The following is a 19,076-nucleotide window of genomic DNA, read 5'->3' on the forward strand; positions in this document are numbered from 1 at the left end:
ACTTTGATTCATTCCCCACCAAAAAGTTGCCTTAACACAGTTAAGGCAGGACACTGAATCAGCTGTTTCTGCTGCCTACTTTTACCTGCTAAATAAAAGCATTGTRCGTTCAGTGTACTCCCACACTTAGTTTAATTTTTGTGCTATTAATAAAGGGAGAAGTTGYGCATTCAATTACTTTTATTTGCTTCAGACTCATGTTAAATATATACAATGATAATTCTGTACAAAAGTGTGCATGTTAAAAATTTTCAGGTTACAAACTTGCAAATCCTAGAAAAGTGCAAAATTTTAAAACCTCTTCCACCAAGCTGTACAGGAAAAAAATCCATCATTAGCCAATATATACACTCTTAAAACATATTGATCAAAACAAAGCAAGACATACAGTATACTCTTAAAGCACCCAGAGCRAAAAAGATATTGCACAGAAGACAAACAAGTTCATTACAGTGCCTGATGGCTTATTTCTGAAAGTAGCTATTTCCAGCACTCCTCAGACCTAGCATTTAACTCTTTAAAAAGGCATTTTTTGGCATTTTAAAATCCATTTGTAATCAYATCAGAAGATATGGTTAACTGTTGCTGTAAGGCCTTGGCTTCCACCCCCTGATTAGCTTCAATAAAAATTCATCAGGCAAACTGAGTAGCATCACAGCTTCCATCAAAACACTGACTAAAGGGAGGTAAGTCTCACATGCTGCATTTCTCTAATCTGSTATTAAGTTGCTTCTGCAGAATCAGAATACACATTGCAAGATTTTCTTGAATTCTTTTTTCCCATCATGGTTTTCTTTAAGAAACAGCTTCCTGCTGCGCATGACTAAAGTAGTATTGTCAAGTGCAAGATTTAGTTTATTTTAAAGCTATTTCAAGGCAAAAAATATGGCTCCCTTGAGAGGAAAATRCTGACTAGATAGGAAGCTAAATAAACAAGTGGCCTCCAAGTTCAGTTAGATCTATTATATATATGGCTGGATGTTTTATATTTCAAACACCTTAGCAGCTTTAAACCACAATCTGTACTGACAATCGTGCTTCTGGGACAGAAGATGTATGATGAAATTGTGTCTATGCTGAGTATAAGCACAGACCTAAACTGTGGAAATACCTGCCACATTTCTCAAGTCCACTGGGCAAAACTAGGAAGAACACACACTGAAGGAACTATTGAAAAGAAGTGAAACACCTATTTTATTTGGGCCACTTAGGTCAATGGTGACTAAAAGACACACSAGTCTTCTTCCACAGATGCACAGCAAGAGGGTGAGATAAAACCAAACAAAGGSTACCTTGGACCAAACACTGCAAGCAGTTCCTCGCATATGGGGTGTTCAAGACTGCAGTTAGGTGAATGGCAMTCAACTGAAACTGCAGAACATGCTATGGTGCCACTCAGAGGCATTTTTACATTCAGGCATCTGATGACTGTAACATTGAAGGAACAATACCATTTGACCAGTATTTTTTAACTGTAGTAGCTTTTTAGAAAACACTCGATTCCTTCTAAAAGTATGTGCTTACAAGGGCAATTTAGTAATAATATAATTGGCTCCTTGGAATGGAAAGGACATCYTCCAAACACTTGAGTTGATTCTAACATTGGCATACAATGAACCCACACATATATGATGCCATGGAAACTTACTCTCCCCAGAAGAAGACTACCAACAAGTGTCATGTTTAAAACTGAAACCAACATAGCTTTTAAGCCAAAAAGCATAAAAAGACCTAGAAAGCACTGAAGTTTATCCTTGGATTTCCATCCAAATAAATAAAACCTTATGTAGTGCTTTCACATAACAGTATTTATTAGATCAGGCCTTAGGATCACATTAGGATATGCATTTATTGTATGTGCAACACTTAGTTGCACTTAGTTTTTAATTCTTAGAAAAGAAAAAAAAAATCGCAGCACCTTGGTGCTCAGCATCTTACATAGCTAGCAAGGTGCCTTTAGCAGTGGAAGACAGGRATGTTTCAGGTGACAATACAGAGCATGTGTCTACAGAGACTCAGTGTAGAAGCAGAAGGAGGTCAACATCTCTACATCACTTCTAGCTCTAAAGCTCCCTACCATTCTATAATCTGTATATAGAAACACTTTTTCAGCTAAATACAGGTACATGGTTAAAGCTTTGTGCAACATTTGGATCCTTTACTTATATTTTCTAATGATTTTGTTCATTAAGATTGGGAAAGATTTGCAAAGGAAACAGGGARGAGAAAAACATGGTTTAGAGAAGTGAGGCATACAGCTCCCATTGACTAAAGCAGTAGTTAAAAGACTTAATAATTTGTGCATTACAGATGAAAATAAAATTCTCATTCCTGCAGGACTATTTTAAAGCAAACTGATGTTACTAGTCCCATACAGAATTTTTCCAGTGCATAAACATAKTTCTTTGCACTCATTTGAAGGACAAAGAAATAAAACTTTAAAGRGGATCCTTTTAAGACAGCTTTTGACTTGACTATCTAACACCTGTGAAGRCTTTGATAAATTTGTTTTGTGATTATACACATGATCTAAGGTATGCCAGAGGGAAAAAAGCTTGTTTATATCAATGCTGCAGGTTAGCAAAACAATTGTAATATGGATGTGGGTGAGAATGGGTTTTTTGGAGGGGAAGTTGTGGGGGTTGGGAGTTTTCTTGTTTTTGTCAGTTTGGKATTTTTTTCTTTTTTCTTTTTTTAATCAAACAGGCTTCCTAAAAAAACTCTGATATCCACAATGTGTATTAACCATCAGGACAAATGCAGTTACTTTAGGACTGGGATTATTAATTTGTGCTGGTAAGGTACATGGATGATAGAAGACGTGGTTTCTAGATATCTGATGAGTGATTAATAGGTAAGTGTATTGATACAGAAAAAAATGCCTTAGTCAGATGCTAACTTGAAGAGAATTCACTTTCTGTATGCTTGTATAGTACAAAACCAGCAAAGACCAGGTGGGATTCCTCACTATAGATAAARAGGCAACTAAAAGTACTATCAAGAATTATTAGTAAATTGATCAAAAGAAACTTAACAAACATTTTACTTAAAATAAAGGACAGATGTCTTCTAAATATCCTTTGGTATGCAAGTTCAAAACTGTGCTATGAAGAAACTAATACTGCCAACTTGATCTCATTTATATACAGGTATGAAAAGTAGGTCAGTTTTCAGTTTCTTTTAGATATATATACTTACACTCCTACTTACTCATCCCCAAAGGTARACATATCTTAAACTTTGATAAATATTATTACATTTGTTCCAAAAATTGAAAACAAGAAGATATCACAAAGAAGATCTTGACAAATGTAGTGCTATGAAACCAATGTCACTTAAGACCTGTTGGTTCTRAATTCCTCGTTGATATTCTTTCATCTCAAAACTTTACTTTTTACTCTTAAACAAATCTTTGATCAAAACCAAAGGAGAATCTTATWTCACCAATACTATCTGAAAAACAAAATGGGATCCTAAGATTTACTGACTTGAAGAAATCAAAGAATTATGCAAGTCATCAATTCACAGTGCACTGCATAACAGGCTGCAATTCAACTGACCTAAACAGCTGATCAGAAAAATTATTTTCTGTTTTTAAAACATTACTGTCTACTTTTTAAGCTAGTAAGTTAAAACCAAAAGAAACAACATACCAGCTAATGCTCACACAGCTCTTATCTTTTATTTAAAGCTGGTTTTACAGAAAGGCAAAGTGCAGACCTTCACACCTATGGAGGTCTTTCCAGAAGGCGCCTGGCAAGGATACCAAGTATGCCGTGGTGTATTCCTCCCATCCCCAAGGACCAGATATMTAAGATCCAAAGGCCATGGATGTTGCCATTCTACCTGGGGCATGAAGCAGCTCACAGCTGACCTGTTCTCTCCTCATTCTGTGCTGTTGAGCACAAACTAGCCTTGAGTTTGAGAGCCCATGAACTGTCCACAGTTAAACCTATCCCAGATGTTTGTGAAGATCACCAGTGCTTGCGATGTACTGAAATGATGGTATTCAAATGTCAAAAGTCTTCATTATAAACTATTATTGCAACATTACATTTGACTTAAATTGACACACTGTATTCTGTATTCTTGAATATTAAACTACTAAAAGTGTTAATTCAGTCCTTGTGCCTAACCCACAGTAGGATGTTTTCAAACACTTATGCAAACCCTCTGTGCAAATGACAAGAAGAAAACTGTGCTCTCACCACATACCACAAAAGACCCATCTCCTCTATTTTTCCACTTGATTTGGATAGCCCAAAACATGGTAATTTCCTGTCCCCTTCTCCTCCAAATAAACACTTAGCCTTGTATATGCATTTAAACACAACATTTTTGCACACACATTAAACCCATCAAGTCAATGCTCCAAGTTCTTTCAATCTCCTATAACACAGAAAAATCTCACATTCTGAGCTGTAATACYTTTAAACTACTCTCTAAAGAGCTACCCTGAAGTCCCTTCTTTATGAAATCATAATGGACAAACATACTTCACATTCTCATGTACAAACTTATTACTTCCACAGTATCCTTAGTATTCTTATTGGATAGTAATTGATTAAAAATGGTATTTTTCACTTTTCTATAGCTTATTTGAAAATATGGGATATGGGTTTAATTATTATTCTTTTATGTACATGTAGTATGAAAAAATCCACACCTCTCCTGGAAATKTAATCCTCTCTTGGCAAGTGACTTGGGAAAATAATTCTTATTTTCTCCTAACTTTCCAGACAAATGATTCTGTCACAGTGATTAGGTAGAATATTGCAACTATGCATAGACCCACTTGTTCACTAATCTGATTTATTATTTCATTTACAAACATTAAGAAAAAGCAACACAACTTTCTTTACACAATACATGAATCAGTCATCAAGAGGGATTTTCTTTTTCCAMTAAAGAAAGTGAGGAGGCAAAATCAGTTTGAAAGAGTCTAACTTCTAAAGATTATCCTTTAGCAGGGTAAGGAGGTATTATTATTTCTATAAAGTTAATAAATATTGTGCTTAAAGTTAATGAAATGAGATTATACACTGTGTTCCTCAGGTAGTTCAACATTATGTTCCTCAGGTAGTTCAACTTAACTCAGGTAGTCCCCAGCCACAGGGAATATTGGATAACATTTATGAGCGATACAATGCACATTCATTTTAATAAATAAAAAAAACAAACAAAAAAAACCAAGAAAAGCAATGGTAGAGGGAAGAAAGGGGGAGCCAAAAGGGAACATACCAGCTAACAATCACTTACACCTCAGCCTTGTATCTGCACTCCCGTCACCCCATGGGATTTTCTTCTTTTAATACATACATGAATATACATATATACACACGCACATATATACACGTACACACAGACTTTCGCACAGTGATGCAAAAATCTGTATTTTTCCCTCAGCACCAGGCTTTTCTAACAGTAYTGAGTTTATCATTTCAATCAGTAACATTAGAAAAATGTCAGACTGATAGAAAAATACACACCCTTCTATCATCATGTACTACTAAACAAAACAAACAAAAAAATCCRCAATGGCTTCACCAAAACATAGTAAGCAATTGGATATAGCACACRTAAGGATCTGATATTTTCTTTTACCAGGTCTTAAATGTATTTTGAAAATGGATACATCATCTGTTTTTCCCTGCTTAATTTTACAGAAAAAAATAATATGGCTAACAACTGGTTTGCTGAACACCAAGCCAAGAAACAAACGTGCTATTTTTAATTGAATTGTGCTGCAATGTTGCATAATGATTCTGCAGTGGAAATTCATCTTTTRTTTGCAGGAGTTCCCTTACTAATGAAACAGATTGATCTTTGACCAATATAGATGAGTCTTCCTCTGTATTTCTACAAGATATTAAACAGATAATGGTATTTTTTGGTGTTTGTCTACTTAATAATATAAATAATTTTCAGCAGCAGTATTTCCTACCTCCTTCAGCTCCTTCACCACCTCCAACTCCTTTGAAGTTATTCATGTCAGTACTTAAAACAATTTCTGATAAAGTAGTGCAACACGGATGTTCCTTGCAGAACAGCCTAAAACTGGAACTACACAAAAGAAGACAGCAATAGCCATTGATATAAACAAATTATAATAAAGTTCATTAGGCTGAAAAATGTATTGAGAAGGCTGCAACTGTCATCTCTCCAATTCTGAATTGAACCATTGCAACTGCCAGAATTTTAATTTACCAGGGAATAACAGTGCTGTCAAAGCAAAGCCAAATATCTTGTTTGTTATCAAGGAGCATCTGGCCCTACTCAGCTTTAAATCAAATGSTACTTATCTTAAATTCAATTAGTAATCTTGGTGTTTGGAGACTTGTGGGAGATTGCTCTTTTTTTTAGCCCTCCCAAAACACAGTTTTAGCAGCTGTTGAGAAAGGGAGTTTGCTGTGAACAAGTCAACACAGTTAAGGAAAAATATTCAATCAAGCTAACTTGCATGAGTTCCTATGGTTAATACCATACCTCTACCATAGGTTCTTTGTCAATAGACTTAGAAATCAAGGCCCTAATTACAAATTTATACATTTAAAGTAACCAAAAGATTAAACACTTTTCTGGAATCCATGAGAGCAAGTAGAAGCAGCAATCACTTGGAATCTTGAGTGTTATATTCAGTCTCTCCTGATGAAATCTGGCTGAGCCGTTTGCTTGATCCCCACAGCTTTCGGGAAAGCTGACCTGAGCGCATCTGTTTAAAAGTAATTCAGAGAAACAAAAGGAGGGGGAAGGGATAAGGTGGATAAATTAAAAAAGAATTCAGACACTGAATCTGGTGAAATGCAGACACTACAATGTACTGCATGAACAAAACTATACCAACAAAAATCATTTGAAAACAAACTAAAAGTTACACTTAGGGATGATTCTTGGGACCAACAAAAAACAAGACACAAAACACTAGTCACAGTCTTCTATGATTTTGAACAGTTAAAGGGATATTACCCACTAACGTGTACTTATACGCTTAACCTACTTCAAATGGCTTGGAAAGAGTGTTTAGATTGCTATTTTGATAGGAAGGGAAAAGAAGAGGTGAAKGTCAAGCAAAAATGAACCAAATGAGAAGAAAGGACATTTCATGTTAAAGATTTCAAACAGAAATTGCTAGAAGTGAAAAAAAAATAGCCAAGATGCAGGACAGTGATAGCAGAAAGAAAAAGAGAAAGGTTATCTCTTGGTGTCAAATTTATACAATCTTCCAAAGATCCTGGGTGAAATGTTCAGAGGAATGTTTAAACCAGAAGTAACTCATACTGAATATTCAAYAAGACAGGTAACAAGCAACCAGAGGCCATACTAAATCCGGCATCTGGTACGTCTGCAATCTGACAACRCTTTCTAAGAGACTCTTAATTACCTAAGTACAAGGTTGAAGATTGGCCAGTAGTGATCAGCCTGGCAGATGACTGTGTTCTGAAATTCCTTGCAGYTCAATAAACAAGATTCATGCCTGAACAAATTGGAGAACAGTTCCTCGCAGTTAGTACTACCAATGTAATGTGCTTAAGAGCTGCATCATCACAGCAGCAGTGTTCTAGAAAAGGCACAGGGCTGACCAGGATTAACACTAACAAGTGATAATTGCCCAGACTTCTGCAACATCCAAAACAGCTAAGTAATTGTTAAAAATACAAAAACGTTTATTATACTTCATACTGGATACTGTCAATGTAGAAACACTAAAGGCCAATCTTAATACCAAGCAGCATTGCATTTTTTGCACATTACAGTTAGGTCCATGCTAAGGATCCAATCCTCTGTCGTAAGGATCAATATCATCACTGAAAGCCAGAACTACAACACTGTCTTCTGTATACTATGTATTRTGTATTATATGTATTATATTCTGATAAAGTTCTAGTAATTAACACATTCCTTCCAAACTAAAAATAAGTAATTCAATAAATAAACACCCCACATATACACATTTTCAAATATATTGATTGATGCCATTATAGAAAACTAGAAAATCTGGGACATAATGTTGTTCCTTGTATGTTTGTGTTAAAAAAAGGAATCTATTTACATAGATATGAAGATATTAAGCTTGCATATTATCTGAACTATAAACAGAAAATTCTGAAAAAGAAGTCATTGGAAAGCCTCTATAACCATAAAAGGAATCCAGTTTTTGAAACATTTTCTGCATAGTTAGAAAAATAGAGCTGATTAAAGAGTGAAAATAAAAAAAAAAAAAAAAWKGKYMWTCAGTCTAATGATACAAACAAATTTCAGACTACAAAAGATCATTTCATGGAATCGGAAGCTTAGAAATAACATTGACTTTAAAACTGCTGTTACAACCATAAGTTTAGCCACATAATAATCAGCTCTTTGTCAATTCTACAATTGAAAACTGAAAGTCAGTGGAAACYTCCCCTCCACATCCAGTGCAAGCAAAATCAGACGACCATTGTATTAAGCCTGTTTCCAATATTAAACCATGCATCTCCTTGCAAAAACATTTAAAGATATTGACAAATAAAGTTGCTCTATTTTCACATTTAAAATATAAAATTAAATTAATACACACTTTTCTGGCTTGTACTAAAGATCATGCAAAAGTGATAATTACATTTTGAAATAAGTACATAGCAGCACAACAGAGATTGAGCTATAAGGATAAGCAGTTTTAAGTTAACTCAAGTACTTTGAAAGTCATGACAAGAAGTAATTAAAGCAAAAACTATGTTTTGCACACAAAAAATTGGGTACATCTGTTTGAGAGATGGATGCTCCGTATTTGATATTGCATATGAAGGACCAACAAGTTTATAATCACCATATGGAGCACAGAGCATACTGGGAACCTACAGAAGTGATTCCCTGTGCATTGCGATTAGAGACTCCAAACAGAAAGGAGTAATATCTTTTTCCCCAATGTCAGTCAATGCATATTAAAAGATATCTGACAGAAACGATAAAGTAGCTTGCTCTCTTCATTTCCAATTTTCTTCTGGAAAATTATTTCATGAAGAAGAGGCTGACAATGCTATCCCATTCAGAAAAGGTTAGCTATTATGACTTTGCTTATTCAGATGGGAGTGATAAAGTCTGGAAGTTAGTCCAGCTGAGCTTCCCATCTGCGATCCCTATATACCTCTGATTCTTAATGAGAACTTTCAGTAGAGCAGTCTCAAAAGTTATTTGTTTCCCACTGAAAACTGAAACTTGCTCTTAAATTTACCCTGCCATAGAGGAGACCTTTTGCTCAACTGGAAAGCAGAAATAAGTGAACTTCCCACTGTTCGGTAGAAAAAGTTCTTGATGGTGGGTTTTACCTCTGCTGGCTTGCCAACACCAACGATAATCAACTTGCCRTCCTCCAAGCCAACAAGGATGTGGCTGTACTCTTTGGTGACAGAAATGCAATGGATTGGCAGTCTCATGGCTAAGGGGGAGATGCTTAGACTCAGGCTGAAAGGAACAAAAACCACAGGGAGAAAGCATGTATTTGCTTGCACATACTGCAAAGAATCACATGCAGGTGAAATTGCTGTCCACAGGATGCATTATAAAACAGTTTCTCAATAATATAATTTGCAATTTCAATGACTATAAACTCCTACAGAACAATCTGATTCCATCCCAAAATAAAATTTCACTAACAAGAACAGGTGTGGTCAGGCAAGTAAGTCAATAAGCTAAGACATTTTCACTGAAGAACAGTGACATGAGTCCCACAGCTGTCTAAGGGACAAACATCACTCCCATTCTAAGGAGCAATGGAGCTCTACAGAACAAAGCAGTGAGTGGAGCTTAAAACTCAGTGCAGAACCACATAAGGCTTGATCCTGCAGTTGCTGAGCTCCGTGTGACTAATCAGGGGACAAGAACAAACTGACAGCTTCAAACTGACAGCTCCTCCTGTCAGGTCTAGGTGTTTAATTGGGATAAATATCTGGGAAGAAACATCCGTTAGAACTTCTCATTTTATTTTTCTCCATTTCTTATTTCCCCTAAAACCATTTTTTGGGKGGAACATAGAAAAAGCAACAGCTATCACCTATAACACCAAGCAAAGTTCACATTACACAGCCATATCTCAATAAGCATTTTTATTTGAACCTCAATAATAATGGTGGTACATTACCTGTAGAGATCCCGTATGGAAAGAAATCCCTGTAAGCTGCCCATCACAATATACTCSCCAGTTACACACATATCTGACACTTCCTCCTTCAGAGTCTCAGAACCCAGATATTTGCCATTGACAGAATAGAGGTGTAATGCATTCTTATCCTGAAGAGATCAAAAATAAATATGTCACAGAGGACTGACAGCATAAAAAGAGTAGTAGTTTTACCTTTAGCYCATTAACAGGTGCTACCTGGGCAACAAGACACAGATGATAATGCTGACAAGTTTCCTTGTGGAATGATACAACAGTAGTGAGCCTATACTAAATATCTATAGATAAAAGGTCATGTATGGAAGTTGCTGAAGCTACCTCTTAATGTAGCATTATAACATCTTACCTACTCCATTTAATCAATTCCAAATTTCCTGGAAACATCTATGGATTTAACAGACAGGTCCCTATTTTATAAGAATTTTTGTTAAAGAAGAAGAAAGCAAGATAGCATTCATCTTTAGCCTTGCTACCACCATCCTTTCCTCCCTTCTCTTCYCAAATTGAAAAGCAGAAGGAAACAAGCATATTTCCAGAGAGCTAGATCCTGATGCATTTTCTGGACAAGACAATGACTTCTTAATGATTACAGACACAACTAACAAAACCATCATAAATTCTTCCAGCCTGACAAGGAAGAACTCTTGGATCTCTTCTGTCCCCATCTTTCTAATGTAGCTAGTATCCCTACATCAAAGAAATGTGTCTTCCAAGAAATTTCCCATGTTTAAAGAAATCACAACAGCTCTACTGTTATTAAAGCAACTACACAGCTTCTCGACAGACAACCTTATAGCCATGTCTCCAATCCCAAACTGAGAAACAGTGTAGACACTGAGCATCTTGCACTCAGAACTTACRACTCCCCTTATAAGCCTCTGTTTCTGTGCACAGTGGAACTTGTTTCCCCTAGTTTCCCAGTCCAAAGCAGCTCTCCCAAGAAGATTCATTAACATATGATTGAGCATCTTCCTTGCAAGGTATTTGGAGATTTTAATGAAACTCAAAGGAGCACAATATGCCTGTCATTTATCCTTTAAACAAGCTGCACGCAAATCAGCTAGCAAACTTCAAATATGGAAACTTACACTGCTTGCTCAAAAATCCCCATTAATTCAAGAARTAAGATAAAGTTAGGTATATTTATGATTGAAATTTTCAGCGACAGAAACAGAGGTTTTCCATGAACTTAAGTACCTTAAGAGAAGTCTTTCCTTCCACACTGGTGTGGACAACTATATGGCCTTCCCAGGACAAAGCCAGGTTGGGAACAGTCAGCAGAAGAGAACTCTCACAAGGTGGCCGCAGAGTCCTCACATACTGACCTTTGCGAATAGTGTGGACAATGACAGTGCCATCCTGCAGCAACCAAATTCAGGGAAGTTGATATTTAGCAAGTAAATTAGCACAACAGTCACTATTTACATACAGAGGATACAGGGAGTGCTTTGAAAGCACTTAAATCCTTAATGGGAGATAAGGACTCCTGAACATTAGGAACTCTGCACAAAGAAGYCTTCCCCTCAAGACCATGTACTATAGGCATATGAAAAAAAAACAAATGCAAGTAGGACAAGAGGGAGGATAGGCAGCAAATCAGCCATTTCATAGGTCACATTTATGAATAGGCATTATGTGGAGTATAAAGCCAGAGTTCAGCAGTTTGCCAGTGCTGTACAGTAAGGCAGACCATGAGAAAGTGGCACAGAACCTTCAGGGTTAACAGAGCAGGCAAGAAACAGTCAAAAAAGTGTTGCTAAGAGAAGTCTAAAATCTCCACAAAAGTCCACGCATATTAAAGCTCATCTGTGCAGAGTAACACYGCATGGTAGGTGAGGCCTATGCTCTGCACAGCAGCTGGACGCAGTCTGATTTAAGCAGGCAGCAAAGGAGATGGCACATATTTTCTTGATACACAAGGCTGAAGAAAAAGATTGTGAAACAGTGACTTTTCTGGTATTATTCTGAATCAACGTTAAACTCCTTTTGCGGTTTGACTTTGGTTTGAAGAAAAAAAAAAAAAGAAAAGTAGGAAGATGCTTACCCTGGATCCTGACACTGCCATATCCAGTTCAGTGCTGATGCCAACACTTGAAACTTCATCAGTGTGCCCATAAAGGATCTGTAATGGCTTAGTTGCCAGGCCTACAGGCACTCCTCCCTGAGAGTAACAAAAAGCACAATGACACATTCTCTTGCAAGGAGAAGCAAGAAGGACAAACAAAAAATGAACTTCTGGTATCTTCAGCACCAGTTGTGTGAAGTGTGTATTTGACAGAGGCCAAAGCCAAAGGCATAACTCACCACTCCAATATCAATGTATTGCCTTTTATGTCAGCATCTTACTTACTGAAAACACAAGAATGAATGAACATGAGAGACATTATGACTTAGCTGATTCCTTCCTATCCCTGCAGGTGTCCAGGAGTGCCAGGAYCACAGTAAGCAGCCCTAAGAGGAGCTGTTCACATAGCCCATTCACACACTTGTCCATTACCTGTGTACCTGGGCTTATCCAGTTCTTACAGTTTACCCTGGCATCAAGCACCATCTTCATAATCAAGCTTAAAGAAGCTGAAAGCTATTTTACTTAAAATAACAGCAAYTCTTTCCATTTTCTAAGGAAAAGGRAGGAAATAGTACTTCTCAGTGACTGCCAGTAGTATGATATGCAAAGGAAATCTTGCAGTAATGGTCATTAAAAATAGCAATGGTCCCATACAACTGCAGGTTATCACAGCTTTTGTTCCAAYGAGTGTACTGTCAGCGTGTACGGGCTTATTCTCTAACCTGTTCTAAGGAAAGAACTGTGCTTAGAGAGAAGGTACAGCCAATAGTTTCGCAGAGAATGATTTATTTTTATTTCTGTGATAAAAAATTGACTGCCAACCAGGCCCTGAAAGCCTGAAGCATGCAGGAATACAGAACAAGTGTCAAAATACAGGTGTCAGTGCAGAGAAGACAAGAAGAATGGAAATGCTAGTATGCAGTCCATTACTGCCACTTTGTAAAKACCAAGATAAAACTCTCACAAGAAACATTTACTATGCATAAAATATCACATATATSTATTAATTAAAAATACTTTAAAAATCTTAAGAAAAAGCACTTCTAAACAAATATAATTTCCAGAGGATGACTTAACCAACAATGAAAAGATAAACAAACTAAAAAAATCTCAAACATTTATCCCCATTTGGAAYAAAAAGCTACTCATTCAAGCAGTAAGGATTTACTTTTTTTTGACCATGCACTACTACTAAGTACTTCTAGACAGAATTATAAATACTCCCCACCATAAAGACACCTTTCACAAAAGCACATGTGGTTACACACCATTCTACTGCTTTAAAGTGCTGACTTTAGTTCCATGACGCAACCAAGGTGACTTGACCAAATCTACTGTCCAAAACATGACAGCTCCCCTTAGCAATTAATCCTATTTGTATATCTCAAATGCAATTGGAAATCAGTATTTTAAATTCATAATGATGGAAACAGCTTCACATTTTGAGTGTAAGTAYACACATGGATCACACAACCAGTTTCACTGTGTGAAAGCATGAGACCAATATCAAAAAATCTCGAATGCCAGGGCAGATGCAGGTAATAGACAGTGCTGTCTTTGCTAACCACTACTGTAGTCATCAGTAACCCCCACAGAGAAAAGGCAGTGCAAAAATGTGACTACTAGGAGTGAACAACTGCTTAGAAATGTAAAATTCTTATTTGCCTACCCAGAAAATAATCTATGGAATCTTTAARAGAGCCTCTAAAATAGTGCATTTCAGCTATATATAGTAACTAATACGTACAGCATTTCAGAGAAGACAATGGGAATAAAATTACTAAGCTAATTGATTTTAGTGCACTATCTTCGCTACAAACCTGAGAGAAAATCAATAGAATATAACAGCAAAACAGAGAAGAACAAAAATACATTCAGAAGCTGCTTCTGAGTATGCTTAAATAACCCACCTGCTGAACTATTTGCCATATCATACAGGTAGTATCTCTGGAGCCTGAAATTAAATTAATTCCACAGTGGTCTATTGCCAAGCAGGTCACAATATCTACAAAAAGAAAAGAAAACAAAGTTGTTACACGGGYAATGAAGACGAATTGCCCACAGACTGACAATGTGGATACAATTTGTCAACACTGTATCCTAATTTGCAGTCAGCATGACATACTCCACTGTAATAAGGGTTGATGACACTTAAGCAATGAAATCATCATACAGCCAAGTGTACCCACCTGACTTATTCAGCTTTGCTACCTAAAAATAGCAGGCAAGCCTTAYTTTGGAACTACATCAAACCACCTCTCCAATGATTAAAAAGACATGCTCAAGTATTTATGTACAATCACAATTCAAGCTTTCTTCAGTTCTTATGCTGTTATTCCTTTACAACTGCTACACTTGTGTGCCCAAGTGAATTGGCTATGTTCTGAGAACACCCCATAACAAGGTACATCCATAAACCCTTTCCATTTCCCACCACAGAGTTACTGACCCATATGCCTGATGTGCTGTCCCATCAGTTTGCCTTTTGTAAGGGATGTCACTTGGATGCTGTTGTCCCAGTGGCCGCCACTGAAGAGCAGCTTTGCATCATGGGACACGGCAAACAACTTGGAGGTGATCTCCAGCCCTGGGGCAAAAGGCCCACTCATTCTGCGTTGTGTTCTGTAGGCAAACAATGAGTAGTTAAGAGTAACCTTAGCTCAAATCCACGTATTTTGCACTTCCTCTGTCTTTAAAAATCAGTAACAAATTCTGTCTATAGAAGAGGCTATATCCATGGCACAACCGTCACTGCTATCAGTGACTGGAAGCAAGATTTCATCTTAGATCTTTTCAGCCTTTTACACTATTGGATAACTCATGTCACTACTCAGCATTGCAACATGAAAGACAAAAAGGAATATTCTAAAGACAAAAAACACCAAAACCCACCACATAAACCTGTATGTATTAACCTAGCATAAATATGAAGACTGCCTATTTCAGATTCCAAGAGGAGCTTTTATGATTGATAATTAGAAAAATATTAGAAGTAGCTCTAAGAATAATCATCTAAGAATGAAGCTTGAAATGCCACTTATGTAACTCTACTAGAATGCTATTACAGATTAGAGGTCGTATCAGTGAACATTAGAAGATCCATTCTTAGGTGAAAACTCAGACAATGAATACAGCACAAGCCACTCATTTTGAACAATTACTATAATCCATTATTTTAGATGCATTGATCTGTACGCCTCCTCAAATTTGCTTACTTGGGATTTGTCACTGTTGTATCTTTGATGAATGTAAAATAATTGGAAATATTTTTGTCATAAGGCAGCCAACCATGAGTTCCAATAACGCAGTTCAGACTTGTTGTTACCTAAAAAAGTTGGATGAAAAAGTTGATGAAACCCAGAGGYTTATTTTCTGCTTGTCTTGATGCTAATGGAGCTTGCATAAAATCCAGTAGAGGTTCCTTGAAAATTTGCCACATGCACTTCTCCCCAGACAAACAAATCAATAAAAGATCCACCTCAGATGAGTTAATCCACATGTCATATATAGAACCATATTAGAATAGTCTATTTTCTACATWGGTCAGAGAAGCTGAGGTAGGAAGGATGAGTAGGAAACAAAAACTGAAAATCCCAGCCAACCAACTCCTCTCAAACATTTAATTACAAGTCAGTCATGCTGCTTCTTCTCTGCTCTGAATATTAATGGTTAATAGTAAACATATTAACATAGGAAATTTAAAAAACAATGTACCATAGTTCCATTTCTAAGGAAGTTACAAAGGAATGTAAATATCCAAGGTTATTTTCATCAGATATTTATGAAAAACACCAGGAGACTTTAAGATGTGTCCAAGTAACACACGAATGTACCACATTAAGCCAGGACAATAATTTTGAACTACAAAATAAGAATACCGGAAAATACTCTTTCCTGYGAAACAGAGGTATTATTACACTGGGGCCAGTATCTAGGCCATACATACAGATATAAACAAAAAAACACTGTCCTCCTTTTAGTATTTGGTATGTGCCACAGTATAAGAACATGTGCAAAAAAAATGTGTTGGTGTAAAAGTTAGTTTTAGGAACAATGAAAAGGCTTTTAGAGTGTGCATGCACCACATACGGTATAGTTTAAGATATGGCTTGGGAAGCGATGATAAACATAATGACACCATTAATAACTCAATCCTGTAACTTTAAATCTGGGCTGTACTGAATTAGCAAATTGGTTGCTACAGGGAAGTTGATCAAGTGGCAACTTAAAATATGTCTCACTGTAACTTACAGCCCTGTCTTGTCAGCTCTTAAATGCCATTCAACAAATCAGCCTGGTTTCTCCTTGGAAGATAAATATTTAACTTGTAACTGACATTCTTAATGAGTTAAAGCAACAGATTAGAAGAACAGTTAAGAAATGTTTCTCTACAAGCTGAATGCAGAAAAATACACTCATTTGGCRTCTGTAGTTTAAGAACAGTATTGACATATGCAACTCACCAAGATCTCTGGGCTTCCCTGAGAAATAAAGGAACGTGACTGATTCCTGGGGACAACGGCTTTGACAATGGGCACACCATCACTAATTCCCTAAGAGAAAGGACATGGTTTTGATCTGATTATATTCAAGAGCTAAAGGACAAATCTAGAACCTGTGAAAAGTAAGATCCAAAGGCTCTGGAATCAATGTCAGACCTGCAGAGCACTCTGAGATGTTGGTAGACACACATTCAGTTTGTGCAGGTAGGCTTCATCACAAATACTGGAAATGAAACCCTGGTCCTRAGTCAGTGAGTTTAACTACCAAGTTCAGTGGGTCCTCCAACACCACCGATGAGGTTTTTAGCCTTCTTGGTGTGGTGACTRATTTACTACTCAAACAACACCCACACAAACACCCAGCAGATTATGGGACTCAACCTCTGTGAAGCCAACTAGAAGGACAGAGCTCATTTAATACACATTGCATTGTAAAAGATTTTCCTTAAATAGGAAGCAAGTATATTTTCATCTAGCTTGTGACCTTTTGTTTCAAGTACATCAGAAGTTTCAGATTAGACTTTAAATAATYTGAAGTAACACATCTACCTCTATGAAGAACGACTTCAGTTCAGTGAGGTGTTGGAAGAGATTCAAAGTAGAGGTATCACTTTTAGTTAGTCTTTGCACTACCTCTTCTGCTGACAGTCTTTGTGGATGGGGCTCCTAGGAGGCAATATTTGAAGGAGTAACAAATTAGACTAGTTTATCAATTCGTTCAATACACACAAGATACACAGAACCTTAATGGAAAACAGTATTACATACTTAAGTTCCCTTCTTGAAGCAAATTAATTTATTTTGAAAATGGGTATTTTGGTAATGTGGCAAATATTTAACATTGCTAAAATTACAAACCATTACCTTACAAGTCATTATTTTTTTCAGAAGTCCTTGTAACTCAGTTGTATTCAATGACAAAGGTCTGGTTGAGAGGGAGCGAAAGAAGTATTACCTTTAACAGCTGACAGGGAGTTTGACCAAAATTGTTTATCATCCCTTCTAAAGCCTTCCTCTCTTTCTCATCTGTTAAAGCATCCAAATCCACAGCCCCTGGTGCACAACCAGAATGATGAAGAAGAATAGGGAAAAGAAAAAAAAAAAAGAACACAATCCAATCAACTTGTTAAGAATAAATATGGTCAACTAACGTTGCAAAACTTATTTACTTGCACGTTTATGGCCCCTTACCCTCAGGAAATCTCTCAAACAATGCCTCCATTTAAAATACAAGCTGAAAACTCCACTCTGCATGTTGAATTTTACATGTATCTCTCAGGGCAAGAATTGCAAGGCCTTTGCCTTATCAAATTAATTTAATATTTTTCACGCAAGTAACAATTAGCACACAAAAGCCATCCAAAATTTAGCTTTGAAATTAACAGATTAGCATTTGCCTCTAATATTAGTTGTTTTTAAGCAACATGCCTGAACTCTAAACCACAAACCCTCTTCCCACAAATGCTTTTAAGCAAGCAAATAAGAAAGTGACAAGAGAACCCAATAACTTCTAGAAAAAAACCACAACAAACTGTAAYAGCCCTCCTTTCAAAGAAAAAAGAACTGTACTGTTTTTCCAATGATACATTACAAGGTTTGCTGCCATATTTCATCTATAAATCTGCTGCCTTACCATATGCTAYTGAATGGTATGCTCGCTGATCAAGTGTCTTCTAATAATGAAAACTCACAAGTCTGATGACAATGACAAGGGAACAAACTGCTTTGTACCTTCGTAAGTACAATAATAGAACACATTAAGCGCCTCCACTGCAGCTGGTCCCCTCTGCTTGTAGCCAAAAATCAAATCTATCCATTCATGAAGATGAGCAGAAACATACTCAGATTCCTAGAAGGAAAAAACACTCTTGTAAGAATAAGAGAAGTACTGCTCCCAACATGCCGTTTTTACTCTTTTCTGTGGAAAAGATTGAATTCCTAAACTAAAAGTATCCACAGATTAGGTACTTATCAATGTATAGGGCAGAAGCATAAGAAAGGGTAGAAGCATAAGAATATCCTCACGTATTATGGGCAGTAACTGCCAGGTAAGAGGGAAAATCAATACAGCGACACAACAGATCCACATCTGCACTACTGAAATGCAAATTGTACAAAGGAAGGCAACCTGCCAGCTCCCTGATACCATACAGAAAAAGCTTTAAATAGCAAGACAAGGCTAACCTAACTCTGCATTTTATCTCTTAGGTCAGCAAATGCCCAAATCATTAGTGCCCAAAATGGCCAAGAGATTAAATGCTCTTTTCAGCAATTTATCAACATGCACAGAGTTTTTAACTGGAAGTTCTAAGGTTACTTGTAATGTCAAATGCAACCACAACYCCAGTTT

At 36.7% G+C, this 19,076-nt stretch overlaps 1 protein-coding gene across 4 annotated transcripts in view; it reads right to left on the reverse strand.

The window, feature by feature from the left end:
* Positions 1–1,881: 1,881 nt before the first annotated feature.
* NBEAL1 (neurobeachin like 1) overlaps positions 1,882–19,076 on the reverse strand; it is an 83,163-nt gene continuing 65,968 nt past the window's right edge. For 3 of the 4 annotated variants that reach the window (XM_057372879.1, XM_057372877.1, XM_057372878.1), the window contains 12 exons: positions 18,458–18,575; positions 17,682–17,779; positions 17,276–17,392; positions 16,688–16,777; positions 15,440–15,549; positions 14,674–14,846; positions 14,135–14,229; positions 12,201–12,317; positions 11,354–11,515; positions 10,118–10,266; positions 9,306–9,441; positions 1,882–6,712 (listed from right to left, as the gene is read on the reverse strand). In XM_057372879.1, the coding sequence (XP_057228862.1) occupies positions 6,611–6,712; positions 9,306–9,441; positions 10,118–10,266; positions 11,354–11,515; positions 12,201–12,317; positions 14,135–14,229; positions 14,674–14,846; positions 15,440–15,549; positions 16,688–16,777; positions 17,276–17,392; positions 17,682–17,779; positions 18,458–18,575 (1,467 nt within the window). In that variant the 3' untranslated portion in view covers positions 1,882–6,610. Of the gene's footprint in view, positions 6,713–9,305; positions 9,442–10,117; positions 10,267–11,353; positions 11,516–12,200; positions 12,318–14,134; positions 14,230–14,673; positions 14,847–15,439; positions 15,550–16,687; positions 16,778–17,275; positions 17,393–17,681; positions 17,780–18,457; positions 18,576–19,076 lie in introns of those variants that run through there. The other variant, XM_057372880.1, reaches the window with a different exon arrangement.

This window comes from Malurus melanocephalus, unplaced genomic scaffold (assembly GCF_030028575.1).
Source record: "Malurus melanocephalus ecotype Western Australia unplaced genomic scaffold, MMel_1.1 scaffold_180, whole genome shotgun sequence".
Taxonomy (NCBI): domain Eukaryota; kingdom Metazoa; phylum Chordata; class Aves; order Passeriformes; family Maluridae; genus Malurus; species Malurus melanocephalus.